A 26,875-nucleotide genomic window follows, 5' to 3' on the forward strand; every position below is an offset into this window, starting at 1 on the left:
CTTAAAATTCATTCTATTAAGGTTGAGTAGGAAAAGCACATTTGATTGATTCTGAAGTTATGTTTCTTTTACTTAGTTGATGTGCATATTGTTAATGGTGAAGACTGACTTGCTGCTTTTCTCATGCCTTGCTTAAATGGGGTGAATTGATGATTATTTAGTTTTCTTTGTGTTTAGCTTTTTCAGATGAGATTCTGATTAGTCCTTTGTGGCAGTTGCACATCACATTTGTGTAAAAGCATCGCTGTAGGCTTTTTTAAAGTTTTTTTTTTCTTCTTTGCCTGCTTCCCTGGACTTAAAATGTTTTATAACATATATATGTTTTATATATATACATAAAAAACATATAGATGTAGTAAAGGAGATGATGAGATGATGCAGTTTGAGTAATGCTCCCAATAACTTTTTTACAAATTTATTGCTGTCACAGATAAAGGTTTATTTTAGTGAAATTGACTTTTCTAATAGAACTTTTCCCCACAATTTGACAACTGATGATATTTTGTGCTTGCTTTTGGTTTCACTTTAACTTTTTAAATTGAGGGGCAAGATAACTTTTTACTTTGTGATAAACTGTTTTTCTTTTTTACTTTTTAAACATATGGAGCTGGAGGTGAGGGTGAATTTGAATTTGATTCATCTCCAATGTCTAATATGTGGAGTGGGTTTAGTTTTATCAAAGGAAGTTTGATAAGTTTGCTTTTCTTTTCAGAGGTTTCCATTTTGCATTTAAGAAAATATTGGAATTTTTAACATTCAATATAGAAGAGGGCTATAAGAATCAAAGATTTATGTTTACTTAAATACCAATTGTTAAAAAAAAGCCAAAATGAGAAAGGTACTGTTGGAAATGGTACTATTTGGTAGTAGTTAACTAGTACAAACTATAGAAATCACTGGAGTCTCAGGGACTATGGGTTTTCTTTAGTTTGAGGATAATGCTGGGGCTTTCATTTCTGAATGCACTGTCAATTTGAAGTAAAATGCTGTTTTCATTTACAGGTAATTAACATAAAGCATCAAAATGGTGGTTTCTTTAAACATATTTAATCTAACTCCCATTTATTGTCTCATTTTTTTCCCTCAGTGTTTGGTGAGATACATTGACTATGGAAATGCTGAAATTCTAAATCGGTCTGATATAGTTGAGATTCCTTTGGATCTGCAATTTTCTAGTGTTGCCAAAAAGTATAGACTTTGGGGATTACAGATTCCTTCTGGCCAAGAACTTACCCAGTTTGATCAGGCAAGTCACTGATTTTAATATTTTTGTTATTGGAAGTAGAACTGTGCTTGAAACAAAAGTATAGTTGAATTCCACTTATTTTCTTTAACATAAAACCTTGTATAAATTAGTGAAAAACATGAATTTTAGAATAATTCAAGAGCAATTATATAATAATATATGTGTGGTCATGTTTGCTAGGTAAACTGATTCTTGATCAGATAAGAGTGATATATATATCTATGTAATAAATATAAATAGTTTCTGATGTGAAAGTGTAAGAAGATAGTCTCTTATGTGATGGAGAAGATGAATATAATCTGTTATCTTTTGTTTTTGAGGAAGTATTTTTGAAATAAAAGTGATCTTTACCTACCTCTGGTCTGGCCATAAATATCACAAATTTGAAATTAATTAGTGGAGCTGTAAATTATTCAGATTTTAACATCTTGGCAGAGGCTCATACTGTTTGATGTATTGGTGTTGTACTATCTAGGTTCTAGTTTGTATTCATTTCCATTAACCTAATTCTGCAAGACATCTGATTATTTCAGGGGTAGTCTTACAGGAATCCTATGTCCTTCTAAATCTTCTGTGCAATAATGATGTTCTTTTGGGGGGTGTTATTGCTTTTGAGGGTATCATTACATTGCAGAGTAATCAGAATTGTATGTTTTATTTAGCAGCTCAAATGACTTATATGAAAAATGATTTAATCAATACTATAAAGAACAGTAAAATTTGGAAACCTCTATTTGCCTCTTTTTTTTGTTTTTTGTTTTTAAATCTTACTGGTTTTGAGTATAATTTTGTCTGCACGATAGTTGCTTACAAGAAACATTTCTCATACTTAGAACTCAGACTTTCATGTAGAGTAAAGCATAGATACTATTGTAAAATTATGTCCTAAATTTTTGGTTTAAACTCTGAGGTTTATTACTTTTTTCTTTAATATAAATGTTTTGACCAAGGTATAGGCTTGTTTTAAACTTCTTGAATGCCTAGAACCCTAGAATCTTAAACTTATAGACCCTAGAATTCATCTGCTCTCACCTTATTATTTTACAAATAAATAAATTGGGTATAAATAAATAAATGACTTATTTGAAGTCATAAAACTAATTAAGTCTGAGGTGGGACTAGAATTTAAGTCTGTTACTGTTCTCATAGAAAGGTGATGTAAAATTTATGTTCACTGAAATATGAATCAAGGGAGAAAGGTAGTTTTTGAAAGTTACATTTTGGAACTGAAGGAGTAAATGTCAGTTATTGAGAATGTTTTCTATGTTTCATAGACTCTTAACAGGTGTTACTATTTGTATTTGCATTCCTGAGTTCAGTAGAAAAACTATTTCTTGGAGTTGAGCTAATAGCAAACTAAATGTTTTCTGGAAAAAATTATTATTGAATGTCTGCTTAGGAAGCCCATGTTTAGCCATTAATTCTCAGCTTAAATATAATTTCCTATATGAAGTCTTTGCTGATACACATCATCCATTGTTCCCTTACATCTGTTTTAGTTACTAAGCAGTGTAAGTAATGTACAGTTGTAGTTTCTCCCTCCCGACAAGATAGTGAGCTTGGTAGAGACAAGACTCTCTTAGTAGAGAAAAGTATTGTGTTCATTTTTCAATGTCTAATCTCCCTGTTCCTGCCTGTTAGGTGTTGTTAGATGAGCATCCAGTTTATCTAGCATTTGAAAGGATGAATTAATAGTAAGGATTCAGTTAAAAAAAAGAAGTCACTTCCAGAGGGTGTCCTAGGTACTGAAATACTTTCAGTACATTTTTTTCTTTTTTTTTTTAATTGAAGTATCGTTGATACACAATCTTATACTGGTTTCAGGTATACAACACAGTGATTCAACAGTTACCCGTATTATTAAATCCTCCCTTCAGTGCATTATTAAACCAACACTTCCACACCTATCCTATAGCACAGTTGAAATTGATACTCAAAATGGTGGTTACAAATTGCTTAAGATTAAGTGAGGATTGAATTACATGCTAAATGCCTTTTTTACTTTAAAAATTTTATATAGAATCAGGAAGTAGAACTAGAGATTGGAATTAGGGTTTAAAGGCCTTTTGCCTGTATTTTAGTATACCCAGACAACTTTAGGGAAAAGTAGAAAGCAGGTGATGCTTTGTTATTGCTTACGAAAGCTTACCATTTTGGGAAACAGAATGATATAGCTTAGAAAAATGACAATATCTTTTTTTAATGATTGAAAGCAATATGTTCTAAACCAATGATCAGGTTTATTTAAAACATTCGTTTTGAACTTTTTAAATCCCTAAATATGTTTAAGAAATACATAAATATAGCTATCTTTGCAGCACACAGGATTTAATGAGAAATGTAACATACTTTTCACTATAAAAATTAAATATTTGACATTTAAAAAAGAATATATAGAACATATATTTATGATAAAGTATAATATTAAAATTCCTATCTGCTCTGTCATTCTTTTCGTTAGAATTTAGGAGAACTCAGGAATTTTTTTTTTTTTTTATTGAAGGGTAGTTGACAACAGTATTACATTACATTAGTTTCAGGTGTACAACACAGTGATTCAACATTTATATACATGATAATTCTAGGTACCAGCTATCACCATACCAAGTTGTTACAATATTTTGACTATATTCCTTATGCTATACATTACATCCCGGTTACTTATTTATTTTACAATTGGAAGTGTGTTTATATATATATATATATATATATATATATATATATTTTGTGAGGGCATCTCTCATATTTATTGATCAAATAGTTGTTAACCACAATAAATTTCTGTATAGGAGGGTCAATACTCAATGCATAATCATTAATTCACCCCAAGCCTAATTTTCGTCAGTCTCCAATCTTCTGATGCATAACGAACAAATTCTTACATGGAGTACAAATTCTTACATAGTGAATAAGTTACATGGTGAACAGTGCAAGGGCAGTCATCACAGAAGCTTTCGGGTTTGTTCATGCATTACGAACTATACACAGTTCAAATATGAATATTCATTTGATTTTTAAACTTGATTTATATGTGGATACCACATTTCTCTATTATTATTATTTTTAATAAAATGCTGAAGTGGTAGGTAGATACGAGATAAAGGTAGAAAACAGAGTTTAGTGTTGTAAGAGAGCAAATGTAGATGATCAGGTGTGTGCCTGTAGACTATGTGTTAATCCGAGCTAGACGAGGGCAATAAACATCCATGTATGCAGAAGATTTCTCTCAGAACATGAGGGGGGAGGTTCTAGGCCTCACCTCTGCTGCTCCCCATTTTCTCACCAGATGGCCCCCTGCGACTGTGCCTGTCTTAGGTTGTTCCTCCCTTGAGGAATCTTACCCGTCTCTGGCTAACCAGTCATCTTCCGGGGCCATACAGGGAAATGTTAAGTTGGTAAGTGAGAGAGCAGCCTTATTGTTTGAAAAGGTTAGCTTTTTACTTCTTTGCATATTTATGCCCTGTGGCTTCTATGCCCAGCATTTGTCTTGAGGTGTCTTTACCACTTGGAAGAATTATGATACTCGGTAAATTCGACATGTGGCACGAGTTCTATTTAAAGGTTGTGATTAGGAAGGAAGAAGAAAAGCTATAGAAGTAGCAGGCAGAAGAAAACCTGGGAAGATTGATTATTTCTTTGACATATCTTCTTGTAGAATAACTTCAGCATGGATAGGTTTTAAACTACTAATTAAATTGTGCACACACATTAACATAATAGGAATATAGTTACCTAACCAAAGCATACCTGTAATTACCAGCCATCTCCAGTGAAACCAAGAAAACCAGTTAGGCACCTTAGGCATTTGTGAAAACTTATCTATGATATGGTGGATATTGTCTGACTGAACTTAAACAGTCTGAGAGAATTCAGATAAACTAGAACAACCCATTCCTGGGGACTGTTCATATCCCATATGTCCTTTTAACGATAAATAGTCTGTGGTTGTAAGATTTTGGAGTGCTACAATTTGCACTTCTCCTAATTCTTGGTTGAGTTCCAACAGTATAGATCCAGTCCAATTTTTGTTTTACTGTATGCACAGGCCAGCTTAGATATCTCCTTCATCATTCCCATGGCAAGTCCAGGAACTGGTGGGATGAGTGCATCTACAGCTGTAGCAGCGCGTGGATCTTTGTTGGAGTTTTTTTTTTTTGCTGATCATCTTCTGTCATGAGTCTTCCCGAGAGTGCTGATGTTGGAAGTTCTTTTTCATATCGTATCTTAGTTCATTTTCGGGGTAGCCAAATTAGGCTTTGATCCTCTGTATAAACACAAACAGACCCTTTGCCTACACTTTTATATGCCCTTTATATCATTGTGTTGAACTCATTAGAGGTCACCACATAGGAACTGCTTTTTTTTTTTTTTTTTTAAATCATTAATCTACACTTACATGATGAATACTTTGTTTACTAGGCTCTCCCCTATACCAGGTCCCCCCTATATACTCCTTTATAGTCACTATCCATCAGCGTAGCAAACTGTTGTAGAATCACTACTTGTCTTCTCTGTGTTGTACAGCCCTCCCCTTTCTCCCACCCCGCTATGGATGCTAATCTTAATACCCCTCTTTTTCTGCCCCCCCCTTATCCCTCCCTACCCATCCATTCCTCCCATTCTAGAGTTCTGTGATTCTGTTGCTGTTTTGTTACTTCAATTTTTCCTTTGTTCTTATATTCCACAGATGAGTGAAATCATTTGGTATTTCTCTTTCTCTGCTTGGCTTGTTTCACTGAGCATAATACCCTCCAGCTCCATCCATGTTGCTGCAAATGGTTGGATTTGCCCTTTTCTTATGGCTGAGTAGTATTCCCTTGTGTATATGTACCACCTCTTCTTTATCCATTCATCTATCGATGGACATTTAGGTTGCTTCCAATTCCTGGCTATTGTAAATAGTGCTGTGATAAACATAGGGGGGTACATTGGTCTTTCTCATACTTGATTGCTGCATTCTTAGGGTAAATTCCTAGGAGTGCAATTCCTGGGTCAAATGGTAGGTCTGTTTTGAGCATTTTGATGTACCTCCATACTGCTTTCCACAATGGTTGAACAAGTTTACATTCCCACCAGCAGTGTAGGAGGGTTCCCCTTTCTCCACAACCTCGCCAACATTAGTTGTTGTTTGTCTTTTGGATGGCAGCCATCCTTACTGGTGTGAGGTGATACCTCATTGTAGTTTTAATTTGCATTTCTCTGATAATTAGCGATGTGGAGCATCTTTTCATGTGTCTGGTGGCCTTCTGTATTTCTTTTTTGGAGAACCGTCTGTTCAGTTCCTTTGCCCATTTTTTAATTGGGTTATTTGTTTTTTGTTTGTTGAGGCATGTGAGCTCTTTATATATTCTGGACGTCAAGCCTTTATCGGATGTGTCATTTTCAAAGATATTCTCCCATACTGTAGGGTTCCTTTTTGTTCTATTGATGGTGTCTTTTGCTGTACAGAAGCTTTTCAGCTTAATATAGCCCCACTTGTTCATTTTTGCTATTGTTTTCCTTGCCCGGGGAGATATGTTTAAGAAGAGGGCACTCATGTTTATGTCTAAGAGGTTTTTGCCTATGTTTTCTTCCAAGAGTTTAATGGTTTCGTGACTTACATTCAGGTCTTTGATCCATTTTGAGTTTACTTTTGTATATGGGGTTAGACAATGGTCCAGTTTCATTCTCCTACATGTAGCTGTCCAGTTTTGCCAGCACCATCTGTTGAAGAGACTGTCATTTCGCCATTGTATGTCCTTGGCTCCTTTATCAAATATTAATTGACCAAATATGTCTGGGTTAATGTCTGGATTGTCTAGTCTGTTCCATTGGTCTGTGGCTCTGTTCTTGTGCCAGTACCAAATTGTCTTGATTACTATGGCTTTATAATAGAGCTTGAAGTTGGGGAGTGAGATCCCCCCTACTTTATTCTTCTTTCTCAGGATTGCTTTGGCTATTCGGGGTCTTTGGTGTTTCCATATGAATTTTTGAATTATTTGTTCCAGTTCATTGAAGAATGTTGCTGGTAGTTTCATAGGGATTGCATCAAATCTGTATATTGCTTTGGGCAGGATGGCCATTTTGACGATATTAATTCTTCCTAGCCATGAGCATGGGATGTGTTTCCATCTGTCGGTGTCCCCTTTAATTTCTTTTAAGAGTGACTTGTAGTTTTCAGAATATAAGTCTTTCACTTCTTTGGTTAGGTTTATTCCTAGGTATTTTATTTTTTTTTGATGCAATTGTGAATGGAGTTGTTTTCCTGATTTCTCTTTCTGTTGGTTCATTGTTGGTATATAGGAAAGCCACAGATTTCTGTGTGTTGATTTTGTATCCTGCAACTTTGCTGTATTCCGATATCAGTTCTAGTAGTTCTGGGGTGGAGTCTTTAGGGTTTTTTATGTACAATATCATGTCATCTGCAAATAGTGACAGTTTGACTTCTTCTTTGCCAATCTGGATTCCTTGTATTTTTTTGTTTTGTCTGATTGCCGTGGCTAGGACCTCCAGTACTATGTTAAATAACAGTGGGGAGAGTGGGCATCCCTGTCTAGTTCCCGATCTCAGTGGAAATGCTTTCAGCTTCTCGCTATTCAGTATAATGTTGGCTGTGGGTTTATCATAGATGGACTTTATTATGTTGAGGTACTTGCCCTCTATTCCCATTTTGCTGAGAGTTTTTATCATGAATGGATGTTGAACTTTGTCAAATGCTTTTTCAGCATGTATGGAGATGATCATGTGGTTTTTGTCTTTCTTTTTGTTGATGTGGTGGATGATATTGATGGACTTTCGAATGTTGTGCCATCCTTGCATCCCTGGGATGAATCCCACTTGGTCATGGTGTATGATGGTTTTGATGTATTTTTGAATTCAGTTTGCTAAAATTTTATTGAGTATTTTTGCGTCTACGTTCAACAGGGATATTGGTCTGTAGTTTTCTTTTTTGGTGGTGTCTTTGCCTGTTTTTGGTATTAGGGTGATGTTAGCTTCATAGAATGAGTTTGGGAGTATCCCCTCCTCTTCTATTTCTTGGAAAACTTTAAGGAGAATGGGTATTATGTCTTCCCTGTATGTCTGATAAAATTCCGACGTAAATCCATCTGGCCCGGGGGTTTTGTTCTTTGGTAGTTTTTTGATTACCGCTTCAATTTCGTTGCTGGTAATTGGTCTGTTTAGATTTTCTGTTTCTTTCTGGGTCAGTCTTGGAAGGTTGTATTTTTCTAGGAAGTTGTCCATTTCTCCTAGGTTTCCCAGCTTGTTAGCATATAGGTTTTCATAGTAGTCTCTAATAATTCTTTGTATTTCTGCGGGGTCCGTCGTGATTTTTCCTTTCTCGTTTCTGATACTGTTGATTTGTGTTGACTCTCTTTTCCTCTTAATAAGTCTGGCTAGAGGCTTATCTATTTTGTTTATTTTCTCGAAGAACCAGCTCTTGGTTTCCTTGATTTTTGCTATTGTTTTATTCTTCTCAATTTTATTTATTTCTTCTCTGATCTTTATTATGTCCCTCCTTCTGCTGACCTTAGGCCTCATTTGTTCTTCTTTTTCCAATTTCGATAGTTGTGACATTAGACCGTTCATTTGGGATTGCTCTTCCTTTTTTAAATATGCTTGGATTGCTATATACTTTCCTCTTAAGACTGCTTTTGCTGTGTCCCACAGAAGTTGGGGCTTAGTGTTGTTGTTGTCATTTGTTTCCATATATTGCTGGATCTCCATTTTGATTTGGTCATTGATCCATTGATTATTTAGGAGCGTGTTGTTTAGCCTCCATGTGTTTGTGAGCCTTTTTGCTTTCTTTGAACAGTTTATTTCTAGTTTAATGCCTTTGTGGTCTGAAAAGTTGGTTGGTAGGGTTTCAATCTTTTGGAATTTACTGAGGCTCTTTTTGTGTCCTAGTATGTGGTCTATTCTGGAGAATGTTCCATGTGCACTTGAGAAGAATGTGTATCCTGTTGCTTTTGGATGTAGAGTTCTGTAGATGTCTATTAGGTCCATCTGTTCTAGTGTGTTGTTCAGTGCCTCTGTGTCCTTACTTATTTTCTGTCTGGTGGATCTGTCCTTTGGAGTGAGTGGTGTGTTGAAGTCTCCTAGAATGAATGCATTGCATTCTATTTCCTCCTTTAGTTCTATTAATATTTGTTTCAGGTATGTTGGTGCTCCTGTATTGGGTGCATATATATTTATAATGGTTATATCCTCTTGATGGACTGAGCCCTTTGTCATTATGTAATGTCCTTCTTTGTCTTTTGTTACTTTCTTTATTTTGAAGTCTGTTTTGTCTGATACCAGAATTGCAACACCTGCTTTCTTCTCTCTGTTGTTTGCTTGAAATATCTTTTTCCATCCCTTGACTTCAAGTCTGTGCGCGTCTTTGGGTTTGAGGTGGGTCTCTTGTAAGCAGCATATGGATGGATCTTGCTTTTTTATCCATTCTGTTACTCTGTGTCTTTTGATTGGTGCATTCAGTCCATTTACATTTAGGGTGATTATTGAAAGGTATGAATTTATTGCCATTGCAGGCTTTAAGTTTGTGGTTACCAAAGGTTTAGGTTAGCTTCTTTGCTATCTTACTGTCTAACTTAACTCGCTTGTTGAGCTATTATAAACACAGTCTGATGATTCTTTATTTCTCTCCCTTCTTATTCCTCCTCCTCCCTTCTTCATGTTGGTTGTTTTGTTCTGTGCTCTTTTTAGGAGTGCTCCCATCTAGAGCAGTCCCTGTCGGATGCCCTGTAGAGGTGGTTTGTGGGAGGCAAATTCCCCCAACTTTTGCTTGTCTGGGAATTGTTTAATCCCTCCTTCATATTTAAATGATATTCGTGCTGGATACAGTAGTCTTGGTTCGAGGCCCTTCTGTTTCATTGCATTAAGTATATCATGCCATTCTCTTCTGGCCTGTAGGGTTTCTGTTGAGAAGTCTGATGATAGCCTGATGGGTTTTCCTTTGTAGGTAACCTTTTTTTTCTCTCTGGCTGCCTGTAATACTTTGTCCTTGTCTTTGATCTTTGCCATTTTAATTATTATGTGTCTTGGTGTTGCCCTCCTTGGATCCCTTGTCATGGGAGTTCTGTGTACCTCTGTGGTCTGAGAGGCCATTTCTTCCCCTAGTTTGGGGAAATTTTCAGCAATTATTTCTTCAAAGACATTTTCTATCCCCTTTTCTCTCTCTACTTCTTCTGGAATACCTATGATTCTTATATTGTTCCTTTTCGATTGGTCACTCAGCTCTCTTAAAATTCTTTCATTCCTGGAGATCCTTTTATCTCTCTCTGCATCAGCTTCTCTGCATTCCTGTTCTCTGTTTTCTAGTCCATTAATGGTCTCTTACATCTCGTCCACTCTGTTTTGAAGTCCTTCCAGAGCTTGTTTTATTTCTGAATTCTCCTTCCTTAGTTCTTGCATATTTCTCTGCAAGTCTATCAGCATGGTTATGTCTTTTGTTTTGAATTCTTTTTCAGGAAGACTGGCTAAATCTATCTCCCCAGATTCCTTCTCAGGGGAAGATGTAGCAGATGCCGAAGCTGTCTGGGTTAGTCTTGTCTGGATCATATTTTTTTGCCTTTTCATGTTGACAGGTGCTATTGACTGTCAGCTGGGAGGGCCAAACTTTTCACTTGCTACTGGCCTTTCTTTACTGGGACAACTGCGACCCCTAGTGGCTTGTGTTGGGTAATTGCGTGTAGAGTGGGTCTTTGTGTCTTGCCTGGCCGGAAGGGAGAAATTTCCCTTTCTGTGGGCGGAATTTGTCTCAGGCTGCTTCTCTGCTTTCGCAGCGCCCGGTGGGGTAAAGGATGGGGGGGCTGCTTGACTGTTTGCCTCCGTGAGGGGTCTCAGAGCTGTTGCCCAGGGGGTTAGTGCACCCGGTTTTCCCTGTAATTTCCAGCTGCTGTACTGTGACCTGGGTTGTTTCCGTCAAGCTGTTAAGTCCCTGTCCCTTTAAGACTTTCAAAAAGCCCCCGCTTTTCTTTGTCACAGGGGCATCAGCTTCGGCACCCGCTCAGAGGTCTTACTCCCTGTTCCCCCAGTATCCAGGGCCCCCCGCACACGCACTGTGTCTGCGCTCTGGCCCGGATGGCTGGGGCTGGGTGCTCGGCAGTCCTGGACTCCTCTGCCTCCCGCTCTGCCTGCTCTTCTCCCGCCAGGAGCTGGGGGGAGGGGCGCTCGGGTCCCGCCGGGCCGGGGCTTGTATCTGACCCCTTTCACCAGTCGCTGGGTTCTCGCTGGTGTAGCTGCAGTCTGGCCACTGTCCTGCGTCTTCTGGTCTCTCTTTTAGGGCTAGTTGTGTTTGTTGTATTTTCAAAAGTATATATGCTTTTGGGAGGAGATTCCCACTGTCCTACTCACGCCGCCATGTTGGCTCCGCCCCCCTCAGTATTTTTTTTAGGGTCTGTCCTTTTGGGTACGTATGATTCAGGGAGAATGGTTGAAAAATTTTGTATTGTGGTTGGTGATCATAAATAACTAAAAGGAATTTGACTTCAGAGAAAATTCTAAAAATCAGATTTCTGCATAAATAGTTCTAAGTGAGAAATAGTATGCCTTTGGAACATTCAGCTTTAAGCAATTGGAACTTTTAAAGAAAGTAGATTATTTACATTTAAATTTGTATGTTGCTCAATGACAGTGTCTCAAAATATTAAGAATTCCTCATATTCTACCAATAATTTTCAGACACTGTCACTTTTGTTAACACTGGTTAGATGTCTAAGTTTTAATTCAATTTTAGATAAACTTTCAACATTAAGGGTTGAAACTGAGGGTTTTTGTATAAATGAGTTAACTAAAAACTACATTCTTATTGATCAAAAATCTTAATCAGATCTCTATCAGTGAATTATATTTTGAATTTGTAAGCTTTGCCTGCTTGATCTCATTTGTTGGTGATGCTTTTTATATTGGTATCCTTGGTGAATTCAAGCCTCTCAAAAGGTGTATACTTAAAAACTTTATAATTTGAAAAATTTATAAAACCTGTGTTTTTTTTAACTTTTTAATTTTGATATCATTAATATACAATTACTTGAACAACATTATGGTTACTAGACTCCCTCCATTATCAAGTCCCCCCCCACATATCCCATTACAGTCACTGTCCAGCAGCATAGTAAGATGCTATAGAATCATTACTTGTCTTCTCTGTATATACTGCCTTTCCCGTGTCCTCCCACCTACATTATGTGTGCTAATCATAATGCCCCATTTTCCCCCTTATCCCTCTCTTCCCACCCCACCTCCCCAGTCCCTTTCCCCTTGGTAACTGTTAGTCCATTCTTGGGTTCTGCAAGTCTGCTGCTGTTTTGTTCCTTTGGTTTTTCTTTGTTCTTATACTCCACAGATGAGTGAAATCGTTTGATACTTGTCTTTCTCCGCCTGGCTTATTTCACTGAGCCTAATACCCTCTAGCTCCATCCATGTTGTTTCAAATGGTAGAATTTGTTTTCTTCTTATGGCTGAATAATATTCCATTGTGTATATGTACCACATCTTCTTTATCCATTCATATACTGATGGACACTTAGGTTGTTTCCATTTCTTGACTATTGTAAATAGTGCTGCGATAAACATAGGGGTGCATATGTCTTTTTCAAACTGGGCTGCTGCATTCTTAGGGTAAATTCCTAGGAGTGGGTAGAATTCCTGGGTCAAATGGTATTTAAAACCTGTGTTTTTGTTAACTTAAAATACTTTGTCATGTGGATTAAAATTCTTTTTTTTTTTGGTTGGTGGGGAATAGGCAGTGATGGTTGGTGATCCTTCAGGACAAATAATTTGATCTTCTGCCCTTTTAGATGCATCTTTCTAGGTCTATGAGTTCTTAACCTGGGATTAAAATATATACAGTGAAATAATTTTCTTTGTAATTCTATGTATTTTATGTATTTAAAAACATTTTCTGAGGAGTCAAAAGGGTTCACCAGACTGATAAAGGAGGAGTCCATGGCAGAAAAAAAGGTTAAGAACTTCTCCAACATAGGTCATATTTCTGCCCTCTGTATTACTAAGTAGTTGAACAAGAGAAAATAGTTACTCCCTACCTATAGAATTTAGTTTCTTGAACCTTGAAAAACATTTTTCTTTTTCTTCCTTTCCTCCTCTTCCATTCTTCACCCCACCCAACTTATGTTTTTAGTTTGATCTTTATGCTCTTGTTACCTGGATTATTATTGGTATGATTTCCTTTTTTTAGTTTGCTTTCTTTTCATAAGTGTATTGTTTTTCACATATATCTATTAGGAATATTGCTAAAAATAAAGCTCCACCCTGTAAGAGAGATATGGCCCATAAATTTAATTATACTGGGTCTCTATTCAAGGAAAATATTAACCATTAAATTTGAGAAGTTCTTATTTTTGTTTCAAATTTGTACTTTATATATTCTGAGAAATGATTTGTAGTACAGGGTGAAAATTAGGGAATTTAAGAGACATTTGGGAAGATAATAATAATTGAAATTTGATAATATCAAAGTAATTTTAGGAATTAAAATTTTCTGCCCATATAAGCAAGTTCTTATTAAAATCAAATTTCAAGATATCTTCCAAGTATTTGTGCTCAGTGCTATGAATGGATAATCAACAATTAAAAGTTAACAAGTACGTAGTTACTCATATGGCTTTTCATATGACAGTTGTACAAGTGCTGCTCCCTTAAACACAATTATATTTTAAAAGGGTTTTGAATTTAGGAATTTCTAATATCTCATAGTCCATAATTTCAGTTTGTTGATTTTTAAAAAATTTGTTGATGTGTGTATTCTGAGTTTCTTGAGTTTCTGTTTTTTGCTCTTGCCCTTGTCTTACTTTAAAACCAGAGTATCTGATTCTGCCCATAAAACAATTTTTAAAGTTCTGTTGAGTTTGAGTACTTTTTTCTAGATAATAAAATTCATTTTTATTTGCTGTAGCTCCTTGGGATAACATTTCATTTAGTTGGGGCAAAAATGGTCAACATAATATGCCTGGTTAAAAAAATTATTCTAGAGTATTTAATTGGTACACATTTAACAATTTATAAACATGGCTGCCTATATAGGTATTAGCTCTGCTTCTGGAAAGGAAGATTTTAGTAAGTATGTAATTAGAATATATTCATACACATAAAGCAATATATTTGCATATAGCCAACAAGATGGTAAGACCATTTCTGTAGAGATTTCAGATTGAAGAAATTGTTAGAAAAATTGGGTAGAAACAAAGTAAGTGAAAAACATGTTGGTGTAGCTGGTTTATGTCTTTTTTTCCCCCTGTCTTTCTTAGGGCAGAACCTTTTTGGGGAGCTTAATTTTTGAAAAGGAAATAAAAATGAGAATTAAAGCAACCTATCAAGATGGAACAGTTATTGCTCAGGCTGAGTATGGCAGTGTGGATATAGGAGAAGAGGTGGCTAAGAAAGGATTTGCAGAAAAATGCAAACTCACTTCCATCACTAACACCTGTGAGGAAAAAAAATCAAATACTGGTCAGCTTGTTCTCAGGAACCTCAAAAACCCCATTCCTTCGTGGGGGCATAGATCAAACCAGTCAAACTTCAGCGGGCCAAAGGAGCACTTAAATGGGAGGCTGACTCTTAACCTGAAGAATGAAAATGATGCAGGAAATCATGTGACATTTCCAAAGTAAGTCTGTGGTTTTTAATCTTACCTAATTTGTCACTTGTGGTAGAAGCCCTTGTCACAGTAGAAGTCAAGGCTTATGTTTTTGGAGTCCTTAACTATGTCAGTGATTTCAAGTAATGCTACTGATTATTTCTGTTTTTCTCAAACATGCATTCCTCTCTGCTGTAGTAGGAATATTTTCATTAAAAGCCATTTTGAAAGAAAAATATTCCTGAATCGTTTAAAATTCACATACCAAGTCTTCATGCCAACTCTTTTTTATTCAAGTATTCTTGATATGCAATCTTATATTGGTTTCAAATATACAACACAGTGGTTTGTTACCCATATTATTAAATCCTCACCCCCACCAGTGTGGTTGCTATCTGCCACATAGGAAGATGTTAGAGCATCACTATTATGCCATCTCTTTTGAATACATTTATCAAAAATAAAAATTTACTCCTAAATCTGAGTTACCCAGGCAGAGTCAGAATTTCAAATAAACTTTGAGGTTTTTCTGTGGCCTTAATACTTAAAGGAGTTTCAGGGAATTGTCTTTCCTTTTTAACAAAAGTGAGGTTCTTTATTCTTCCTGTGAAAACTTACTGTGATGGAAATTCATTATTGCAAAAGGAGTTCACTTTTTAGATAATTTTGAATTATAAAGTTAAAGCAGAAAGCCAGATTTGATGTTTGTAAGTACCAAATCATTCATATACTTCTGTATCATGATCGAAGATATGATGTCATGTCTTGGGTGATAAAGCTGTTGGGATCTTATTAGTGCTTTAGGAACTAAACTGTCATGTGGAGTGGGAGTGATGAGGGAGGAGGAATTGGAACTGATATAGAAATGGTTTTTACTATATTTCCTGGGGTTGTTAATGCAAAGAGGAAGTTGGAATATGTTTTCTTTGAGAGTTGGAGGCATTGTTTTGGAGTTTGACTTCAGTTATAAATCTAGTTTGCATTAAAATATTTTTAAGTATTGAACTAGGCAAAGGTTTTAGATTAGTTTCCAAAATCAACTTCAAGATATATTATGGTATAAAAAGCCCAAGATAATTTAATTTAGATTTTTGATCTCTACCAGCCTCGTTCAGTTTGGTTTTTAAAATGAGTGAATTTGTTTTTAACAGGGAAAGTTTGGCTGTTGGTGACTTTAATTTAGGGTCTAATGTCAGCCTGGCAAAAATTAAGCAGGACCAGAAACTGATTGAAGAAAATGAAAAGCTTAAAACGGAGATGGAGGTTCTCCTTGAAAATTATAACGCATTAGAATCCAAAGTAGAACAGACTGCTCAGGAGCTGCAGGTATGGTATATTCAATGGCTTAAGGTAAAGAATAACTAACTGGGAAATCTGTATGTTTCAGCTGCTCTTAGTTGTTTAGTTTTCTGACACTTTTCCTTCACTTCCCTTGCTTTCCTTGCTCTCTCATTCTCTCCTTCTTTCTTCATATTTGTTGATAGTTAATTTTTTTTCTTACACTCCAAACTATCTATCTTTGGCTTTTATTGGCTGTTTGAAAGATGAATAATTTCCTTTTACATTCTTTCTAAAACTTTTAACTACAGAAGTTTTCAAACATTCCAAAAGGAGATAGAATTGAATAATTAATCCTTATGTATCCGTCACCCAGTTTTTACAACTATTAAACACATGGGCAATCTTTTTTGAAAATCTGTTAACTCCTGAGTTGTTTTAAAAAGAATCCCATTCATAATATTTTGCTGTATGTTTTAGTATGTCTCTGTAGTAAAAAGCTCTTCAAAAAAGACAGAACTATATAGTATTCATTAAAATTAGCAATAATTCCTTAAAATTCAGTCAGTGTTCAGATTTCCCATATTGTTTCATGAATGCCCTTCTCTGGTTGGTTTCTTCCAACCAGGATCCCAGTTAGGCCCATACATTGCAGTTTGGTTGATAAATGTTTTAATTGCTTAATCTGCATTCTTATATTGCTTATCAGGTTCCTTTATCTCCATGTATTTCCTTCCATGGTAGTTAGGTTTCAAAGTTTGCTCACATTCAGGGCACTATCCACCTTCCCCACCCTGCAATAGCACTGTATTACTTTCAAGTGTGTAGTTTTTTGACACCAGATGCATTATTCTAACCAATTCACCAACATCAACTGGATGTCCTAAAATCAATTTTTTGACACTAAATACAAGGAATTAACTCAGACCCCACAAGTTAAGGACTCAGTCCCATTAGACTTCCCCCATTTCAGATACCAGCCACAAATCAGGTTCCCACATTATCCACACTTCTGTCTGGCTGACTATAAACTCAAGGTCCTTATACTCCCCCTTCCCTGTTCAGTAATTCACTAAAACAACTCACAGAACTTAGAAAGTGCTATTATTATTATTGCTGTTTTTAGTATTAAAGATAAAACTCAGGAAAAGACAAACAGGTGATGCCAGGGGAAGTTATGGGGGTGGAGGTGGGGTTAGGGGATCTCTTGGCCTATCACTTTCCCACCACATGGATTTATTTGTTCACCAATCTGGAAGCTTCCCAAAACCTCATTCTGAGTTTTTTTTTTAGTCAAGGTTTCATTACATTGGCATGATTGATTAAATCATTGATTATTGGTAACTGAATTCAATGTCCAGCTCTTAAATGCATGAGACATTCTCCAGTGTACCTCATAAATCTATAAATCTTGGTTTCTATGAACTAAAACTAATCTTTTATCGATGGTCATCCTGCTAAGGGCATTTTAGAGATAATGTCTCTTACTCTTAGAAAATGTTGTTTTCTTTAGCATCTAGTTGACAAGGAGATTAGACTACTCACCTCTCTTTTATTCTCTTCTCTGGGGGTATGCCCCTGTGCCCTTCCATGGATAGAGTAAATGGATTACAGGCCATCTGCTTTACCTACTGAAGGAAGATACGAAAATTTTCTTCAACCACAGAAAGTTCCTTGGGGCCTCTTTCCAGCCTATCCTCTCTTCCTCCTTGCCAGCACAACCACTATTCTGATTTGTATCACCTGATCCCATATTTCATATAGATAAAATCCTCTGATATATACTCTGTTGTGTCTGGCTTCATTAAAGTCTGTGAGATTTATCTGTGTTGTGTATATCTGTTAGTTTGTTTTTATTGCTGAGTAGTATTCTACTGTATCAGTATACCAGTTTGTTTGCCAATTTTCCTGTTGATGGGCATTTGGCTTCTTTCCAGTTATTGACCATTAAGAGTAAAGCCACTTAATATCCTTATGCAAGTCTTTCTGTGGACATATGAATTCATATGTCTTGGATTATAGAGATTTTTTTCCATCTATGTTGAGTCTACTGATAAACCCATCAAAAGCATTGTCCATTTCTGCTACAGTGTTTTTGATCTCTAGTATTTCTTTTTTGTTTCATAGAATTTCCATGTCTTTGCTTATGTTGCCCATCTGTTTCTCATGTTGTCTACTTTATTTATTATAGCCCCTGACCTATTAATCTTCAAGTTTAAATTGCTGGTCTGATAATTCCAGCACCCTTGCTGTACCTGAGTCTGATTCTGATGGTTGCTTTGTCTCTTCTAACTGTGTTTTTGACTTTTAATATGTCTTGTAATTTTTTTCTTGATAAATGGGCATGCTGTAGTGAGTTAAAAGTACTGCTATAAATAGGCCTTTAGTAATGCAGTTGATAAAGTTTGTGGGGAGAGAAGCATTTTACAGTGCAAGAAGACAGAGAAGTCTCTTAGTGAGCCTATGACCATAGACTATGAACTTCACACATGCTTCTTATTCTCCCCAACCCCCTTAGGTAGGACAGGATGGCTAGAATGGGCTGGAGTTGGGTATTTCCCTTTCTCTAGGTTAGGTTCTGATAAGACCCAGCAGGTTAGTCTCAGTTTAAAGTTTCCTCTGAGGGAAGATGTTGTTAAGAGGAAGAGTGAGTGCTGTGGCCTGTTTCACAATTGTTCCTTTCCCATCCCTCTGCTGGAAGCTTGAGGAGATTTTTCTCTTATATTAACTGTGAGAACCTGGTAGAGATCCAGGAGGTAAAACAAGAAATGTGGGAGCATCTTGATGACTGGGTCCCCCTGGAGTTTTTAAGACAGAGTTGTTCCCTCTGAACCTTCAGCAATTTGTCAGTTACAGTTGAGGTGTCCCTACTTGAGACTGGTTCCCTGGGAGGTTGCTGCTTCAGAAAATTGTTATTCATCTTTTTGCCTGTCTCCCAGTTTTGGGGGCAGCAGTTTTCCCTGTGACCTTAACTCTCTTAAAATCTAAGAATTGTTTATTTTTCAGTTCGCTCAGGTTTTTACTTTTTAGAATGGATGTTTACTTGCTGTTAGCTTCTTACATGCTGGATGAGAAACTAAAAGCCCTTAATGTTTTCAGAGAACTAAGTTTTGGCTCTGTTTATTTTTTTTCTTTATTTGTCCATTTTCTATTTTATTGATTTCTTTATGATTTCCTTTTTTCTATTTTAATTTGCTTTTCTAGTTCCTTTAGATGGAAATTCATATCCATTTTTAATCCCCTGTTTTTTTTTTTTTTTAAAGTTTAAAATCTGTTTATTACTTACAAACTTCAGTCCAAGGCCATCTCTCTCCTACTCTGGCAGAAGCAAAACCTGCCCTTCCCCCTCACCTCTCAGGTACAGATAAGCCCTCAGTTGCCCAGGTAATCACCCATAGATATGGAGATGAACTTTTCTCCATCCCTGAGGAATGGTGCAAATGCACTAAAGTCATACTTCTCTCCACCCTTGAGCACTTGTTGATATGCAGATATACTAAAGCCAGGCGAGATATTCTGGAAACATTACAGTTTTAGCCACAATGCTGAACTAATGTGGTTTATTGTACTACAAGCAGAAATGCAAGTACTTTGAAATTAAAGTAAACAGCGTAGCCTCTTCCCACAGAGCCTGCCAGAGGTGAACTGTGAAGACAGGAACTCTTGAGGTGGCGTTCCGGTGGCCACGTCCTACAGCAGATGCTCAGGGAGGGGCTGCAGGCAGAGTGAGACAAGAGTGTCCTGCATGACATTTTACTGTAGCACCAAATCCCATCTTGCCTTTCAGTGTAACGTTGTGATGGTCAAAACACTACCAATGCAACTTCTACTGACAGAAAGTTCTAGAAATATTGGTAAAACTTAAATTCAAAAACAAACAAAAGAAGGAAGGAAGGGAGCAGAGCCAAGAGAAGAGGAAGAAAGGAAAGCTCCCTGAATTGAACATGACCAAACAAGGACTGGATTAAATGTCACATCTTCATAAACGCTTCATGTTAATTTTTTAAAGCCATTGTCTATATTGGGATTATGAAAGTTTTTTTCATAAATTGGCACAAAATAACACACATGTAAATCTACATCCAATCAAACATTTGACAATTACAGTTAACCTTATGGTTTAGACCCTTGAGATCAAAGTACAATTTTACACACTTAAAAAAAGAAACAGCTGGCCCAGAATGGAGTCCTGCTCCAGCAAATCAAGACTTACTATCTAACCTAGTTGCAGTAGTGGAATTTTTTATTTTTTATGTTTTATTAAGGTGTGATTGATATATGCTCTTATGAAGGTTTCACATGAAAAAACAATGTGGTTACTACATTTACCCATATTATCAAGTTTGCACCCATACCCCAATGCAGTCACTGTCCATTAGTGTAGAAAGATGTCACAGATCCATTATGTGCCTTCTCTGTGCTACACTGTTCTCCCCGTGATCCCCCACACCATGTGTACTAAACATAATACCGCTCAATCCCCTTCTCCCTCCCTCCCCACCTGCCCTCCCACACGCCTCCCCTTTGGTAACCACTAGTTCATTCTTGGAGTCTCTGAGTCTTCTGCTATTTTTTTTCCTTTAGTTTTGCTTCATTTTTATACTCCATAAATGAGGGAAATCATTTGGCATTTGTCTTTTTCTGCCTGGCTTACTTCACTGAGCTTAATGTTCTCCAGCTCCATCCATGTTGTTGCAAATGGTAGGATTTGTTTCTTTCTTATGGCCAAATAGTATTCCATTGTGTATATGTACCACCTCTTCTTTACCCATTCATCTACTGATGGACACTTAGATTGCTTCCATATCTTGGCTGTTGTAAAAAGTGCTGCGATAAACATAAGGGTGCGTATGCTTTTTTTGAATCCGAGAACTTGTATTCTTTGGGTAAATTCCAAGGAGTGGGATTCCCAGGTCAAATGGTATTTCTATTTTTAGTTTTTTGAGGAACCTCCATATTGCTTTCCACAATGGTTGAACTAGCTTACATTCCCACCAACAGTGTAGGAGGGTTCCCGTTTCTCTGCATCCTCACCAGCATTTGTTATTCTTAGTCTTTTGGATGCTGGCCATCCTTACTGGTGTGAGGTGATATCTCATTGTGGTTTTAATTTGCATTTCCCTGATGATTAGTGATGTGGAGCATCTTTTCATGTGTCTGTTGGCCATCTGAATATCTTCTTTGGAAAACTGTCTCTTCATATCCTCTGCCCATTTGTTAATTGGGTTATTTGCTTTTTGGGTGTTGAGGCGTATAAGTTCTTCATATATTTTGGATGTTAACCCTTTGTTGGATATGTCATTTACAAATATATTCTCCCATACTGTAGGATGCCTTTTTGTTCTGTTGATGGTGTACTTTGCCATACAGAAACTTTTTAGTTTGATGTAGTCCCATGAGTTCAATTTTGCTTTTGTTTCTCTTGCTCAAGGAGATGTGTTCAGGAAGAAGTTGCTCATGCTTATATTCACGAGATGTTTGCTTATGTTGTCTTCTAAGAATTTTATGGTTTCAAGACTTACATTCAAGTCTTTAATCCATTTCGAGTTTACTTTTGTGCATGGGGTTAAACATTAATCCAGTTTCATTCTCTTGCATGTAGCTATCCAGTATTGCCAACACCAGCTGTTGAAGATGCTGTCATTTCCCCATTGTATATCCATGGCTCCTTTATTGTATATTAATTGACCATATATATTTGGGCTTATATCAGGGCTCTCTAGTCTATTCTATTGGTGTATGGATCTGTTCTTGTGCCAGTACCAAATTGTCTTGATTACTGTGACTTTGTAGTAGAGCTTAAAGTTGGGGAGCGTAATGCCCCATGCTTTATTCTTCTTTCTCAGGATTGCTTTGGCTATTCGGAGTCTTTTTTGGTTCCATATCAATTTTAAAACTATTTGTTCTAGCTCGTTGAAGAATGCTATTGGTATTTTGATAAGGATTGCATTGAATCTGTAGATTGCTTTAGGCAGGATGGCCATGTTAACAATATTAATTTTTCCTACCCAAGAGCATGAGATGAACTTCTATTTATTAGTGTCCTCTTTAATTTCTCTTAAGAGTGTCTTGTAGTTTTCAGGGTATAGATCCTTGATTTCCTTGGTTAGGTTTATTCCTAGGTAGTTTATTCTTTTTGATGCAATGTCAATGGAATTGTTTTCCTGATTTCTCTTTCTGCTAGTTCATCGTTAGTGTATAGGAATGCAACAGATTTCTGTGTATTAATTTTGTATCCTGCAACTTTGCTGAATTCAGATATCAGATTTAGTAGTAATGGAGTGGATTCTTTAGGGTTTTCCATGTATTATATCATGTCATCTGCAAACAGGGATAGTTTAACTTCTTTCTTGCCAATCTGGATGCCTTTTATTTTTTTGTGGCGTTTGATTGCCATGACTAGGACCTCCAGTATTATGTTGAATAGAAGTGGGGAAAGTGGGCATCCTTGTCTTGTTCCCAATCTTAAAGGAAAAGCTTTCAGCTTCTCGCTGTATGATGTTGGCTGTGGATTTGTCATATCTGGCCTTAGTATGTTGAGGTACTTGCCCTCTATACCCCTTTTGTTGAGAGTTTCTATCATGAATGGGTATTGAATTTTGTCAAATGCTCTTTCAGCATCTATAGAGATGATCATGTGGTTTTTGTCCTTCTTTTTGTTGATGTAGTGGATGATGTTGATAGATTTTTTAATGTTGTACCATCCTTGAATCCCTGGAATAAATCCTACTTGATCATGATGGATGATCTTTTTGATGTATTTTTGAATTCGATTTGCTAATATTTTGTTGAGTATTTTTGCATCTATGTTCATCAGGGCTATTGGTCTGTAATTTTCTTTTTTTGTGGTTTCTTTGACTGGTTTTGTTATTAGAGTGATCCTGGCCTCAGAACGAGTTTGGAAGTATTCCCTCTTCTTATACTCTCAGGAAAACTTTAAGGAGGCTGGGTATTAGATCTTCACTAAATGTTTGTAAAATTCAGCGGTGAAGCCATATGGTTCAGGGATTTTGTTCTTAGGTAGTTTTCTGATTACCAGTTCAATTTCGTTGCTGGTAAGCGGTCTTTTCAGATTTTCTGTTTCTCCCTTGGTCAGCCTTGGAAAGTTGAATTTTTCTAGAAAGTTGTGTATTTCTTCTAAGTTATCCAGTTTGTTAGCATATAATTTTTCATAGTATTCTCTAATAATTCTTTGTATTTCCTTGGTGTCCGTCGTGATTTTTCCTTTCTCATTTCTAATTCTGTTTATGTGTGTAAACTCTTTTTTTCTTGATATGTCTGGCTAGGGGTTTATCTGTTTTGTTTATTTTCTTGAAGAACCAGCTCTTGCTTTCATTGAGTCATTCTATTTTATTTTTCTCGATTTTATTTATTTCTGCTTTAATCTTTATTATGTCCCTCCTTCTACCGACTTTGGGCTTCATTTGTTCTTCTTTTTCTAGTTTCATTAATTGTGAGTTTAGACTGCTTATATGGGACAGTTCCTCTTTCCTGAGGTAGGCCTGTATTGCAATATACTTTCCTCTTAGCATGGCCTTGGCTGCGTCCCACAGATTTTGCAGTGTTGAATTATTGTTGTCATTTGTCTCATATATTGCTTGATCTCTGTTTTTATTTGGTCATTGATCCATTGGTTATATAAGAGCATGTTGTGAAACCTCCATGTGTTTGTGGGATTTTTCATTTTCTTTGCATAATTTATTTCTAGTTTCATACCTTTTTGGTCTGAGAAACTGGTTGGTACATTTTCAATCTTTTTGAATTTACTGAGGCTCTTTTTTTTGTGTCCTAGTATATGATCTATCCTTGAAAATGTTCCATGTGCACTTGAGAAGAATGTGTATTCTGTTGCTTTTGGGCATAGAGTTCTGTAGATGTCTGTTAGTTCCATCTGTTCTAATGTTTGGTTCAGTGCCTCTGTGTCCTTACTGATTTTCTGTCTGTTGATCTGTCCTTCAGAGTGACTGGAGTGTTGAAGTGTCCTAGAATGAATGCATTGCACTCTATTTCCCCTTTTAATTCAGTTAGTATTTGTTTCACATATGTAGGTACTCCTGTGTTGGGTGCATAGATATTTATAATGGTTATATCTTCTTGTTGGATTGACCTCTTTATCATTATGTAATGTCCTTCTTCGTCTCTTGTGACTGTCTTTGTTTTGACGTCTATTTAGTCTGATACAAGTACTGCAACTCCTGCTTTTTTTATTAGTTGGTTGAAATATCTTTTTCCATCCCTTCACGTTTAGTCTGTGTATGTCTTTGCTTTTAAGTGAGTCTCTTGTAGGCAGCATATAGATGTGTCTTGTTTTTTTATCCATTCGATGACTTTATGTCTTCCGATTGGTGCATTCAGTCCATTTACATTTAGGGTGATTATCGATAGGTATGTACTTTTTGCCATTGGAGACTTTAGATTCGTGGTTACCAAAGTTTCAAAGTTAACTTCCTTACTATGTAAGAGTCTAACCTAACTCACTTAGTATGCTATTACAAACACAATCTAAAGGTTCTTTTCTTTTTCTCTTCCTTTTTCTTCCTCCTTCATTCTTTATATATTAGGTATCATGTTCTTTACTCTTTGTCTATCCCTTGACTGACTTTGAGATAGTTAATTTAATTTTGCATTTGCTTAGTAATTAGCTGTTCTACTTTCTTTACTGTGGTTTTATTACCTCTGGTGACAGCTATTAAACCTTAGGAACACTTCCATCTATAGCAGTACCTCCATAATAGATTGTAGAGATGCTTTGTGCAAGGTAAATTCTCTCAGCTTTTGCTTATCTGGAAATTGTTTAATCCCTCCTTCAAATTTAAATGATAATCTCGCCAGGTAAAATAATCTTTGTTCCGGGCCTTTCTGCTTTATTGCATTAAATACATCATGCCACTCCCTTCTGGCCTGTAAGGTTTCTGCTGAGAAGTCTGATGTTAGCCTGCTGGGCTTTCCTTTGTATGTGACCTTATTTCTGTCTGGCTGCTTCTAACAGTCTGTCCTTATGCTTGATCTTTGCCACCTAATTGTCTGTCTACTTGTTAAATAGTCACTGAGAGGGAAGTATTGAAATATCCACATGTTGCTGTGTTTTTTTGTCTGTATCTTCCTTTTATTTTGTCAGATTTTACTCGTGTTTTGATCTGTTATTAGGTGCATGCACATTTAGAATTATTGTGTCTTCCTGATGAATGGACTCACTTATTTTTATGAAACATCTCTGTTTATTGTTGGAAGTGCTCCCTGTACTGAAATCCTCATTGCCTGGTATTAATATAGCCATGTTTACATGTTATATCTTTTCTATCTTTTGATTTTCATATGTCTTTTTATACCTGATAAGTGATTTTTATAAGGAGCCTATAGTTGAGTCTAAGCTTTTTCATTCAGATTGATAATGTCATATCTTGTAATTGGAGTTCTTAGCTAGTTTTCATTTAATATAATTACTGATACAGTTGGGTTTAAGTTTGCCATCTTTTCTATTTGTCTTAAAAACCTAACTCATTATTTGTCATCTGATTTCCAGTTTTGTTTACAAGTTTGGATTAATAAGTTTATGGCATTTGAGAAATAATCTAAGTTCACAGTTCTTTTAGACTTTAATGATTCTTTTCCTCATATATTCTTTTATAGTTCTCAACCACATGCAATACATTAGCAATTTGTATTAAAAGTTGCTTTTATGAAGTCTTTGCAATGTATTAAACACATTTTCAAAGATTCAACAACTTTTCATTTACCCACATTTATTTCTTAGATTTATATAATTTATTTCTTAGTATTTATCATAACAGTTACAGTGGGTATAAACTGATTAAAAACAAACATAACTGATTTCTTCCTGGTCATCCTAGCTCAACAAATGGGAGCAGAAGGCATATGCATACTAGAGTGTAGCCTGCTGTTAATAAGAATTTGGTGTATGATGGTTCTCTCTTTTTATTTAACTGAAGAGAGAATGTGAGGATTGGAGAACATGTTTAAATACTGTGTAAAAGTTCTTTTACCTATGTAATAATCTGATTTGTAGTATAATTGGAATAAAATAGTCAGGTCTTTAACCACATTTCTGCTGCATACATTATTTTGGATAATCACTAGTAGACATATATTTGACATACCACTCAGAATCAGGGAGTTTAGCTTGGATTAAGGAAATTATGTTTTTTGATTCTTTTGTAATGCAGAATGTTGTAAGTCTTCATCAGAAAACAAATTGTCATTGATGATCATTTGATTTCTAGGGGGATTTTTTTTTTTTTCCTGAGGCCTGCAGGCTTTTATTTCTCGACTGGTCTGCAGAGTGGTGGACAGGCCCTCTACAGGGATTTTTTAATCTTTTTAGAAATGAAGTGTTAAGACATACAGTATGTGAAAGTTTCTATTTGGCTTCTAATTAGGATGAAATATAAGAGTCTTTAATTTGCATGAAGGCAGAAGGCTGAAATAGATTATCTTTCTCAGATCCCAGTTAGTAGGGGAATTACTGTTTATCCTGTGGCCTACCATTTTTTAACCTTTAACATTTAAATAACAGTAGAAATATAATTTCCTATTTGGGTCTCACTGTTTGTTCTTTGTTTCAGCAAGAGAAAGCAACTACCATGGACTTGACTAAACATTTAGAAAGTACTCTGAAGACTTGTGTAGGTACCAGAATGAAAAATCTGGCCACTAAGGTTGAAATACTAAAAGAAACTAGGTAAGTAGAAGCATAGTTTTGAGAAGGATAATTTAAAATTAATGCTAATTAGTTGGTGATGGTTTAAATTGCCCACTAT

The 26,875-nt window shown here is 36.1% G+C and overlaps 1 protein-coding gene across 5 annotated transcripts in view; it reads left to right on the forward strand.

The window, feature by feature from the left end:
- Positions 1-26,875, forward strand: part of STK31 (serine/threonine kinase 31) — a 123,973-nt gene that overhangs the window by 13,316 nt on the left and 83,782 nt on the right. For 4 of the 5 annotated variants that reach the window (XM_036877788.2, XM_036877806.2, XM_036877827.2 and 1 more), the window contains 4 exons: positions 1,088-1,246; positions 14,491-14,849; positions 15,971-16,145; positions 26,681-26,796. In XM_036877788.2, the coding sequence (XP_036733683.1) occupies positions 1,088-1,246; positions 14,491-14,849; positions 15,971-16,145; positions 26,681-26,796 (809 nt within the window). Of the gene's footprint in view, positions 1-1,087; positions 1,251-14,490; positions 14,850-15,970; positions 16,146-26,680; positions 26,797-26,875 lie in introns of all 5 variants that reach the window. The other variant, XM_057504587.1, reaches the window with a different exon arrangement.

The sequence above is a fragment of the Manis pentadactyla genome, chromosome 7 (genome assembly GCF_030020395.1).
Source record: "Manis pentadactyla isolate mManPen7 chromosome 7, mManPen7.hap1, whole genome shotgun sequence".
NCBI classification, from domain to species: domain Eukaryota; kingdom Metazoa; phylum Chordata; class Mammalia; order Pholidota; family Manidae; genus Manis; species Manis pentadactyla.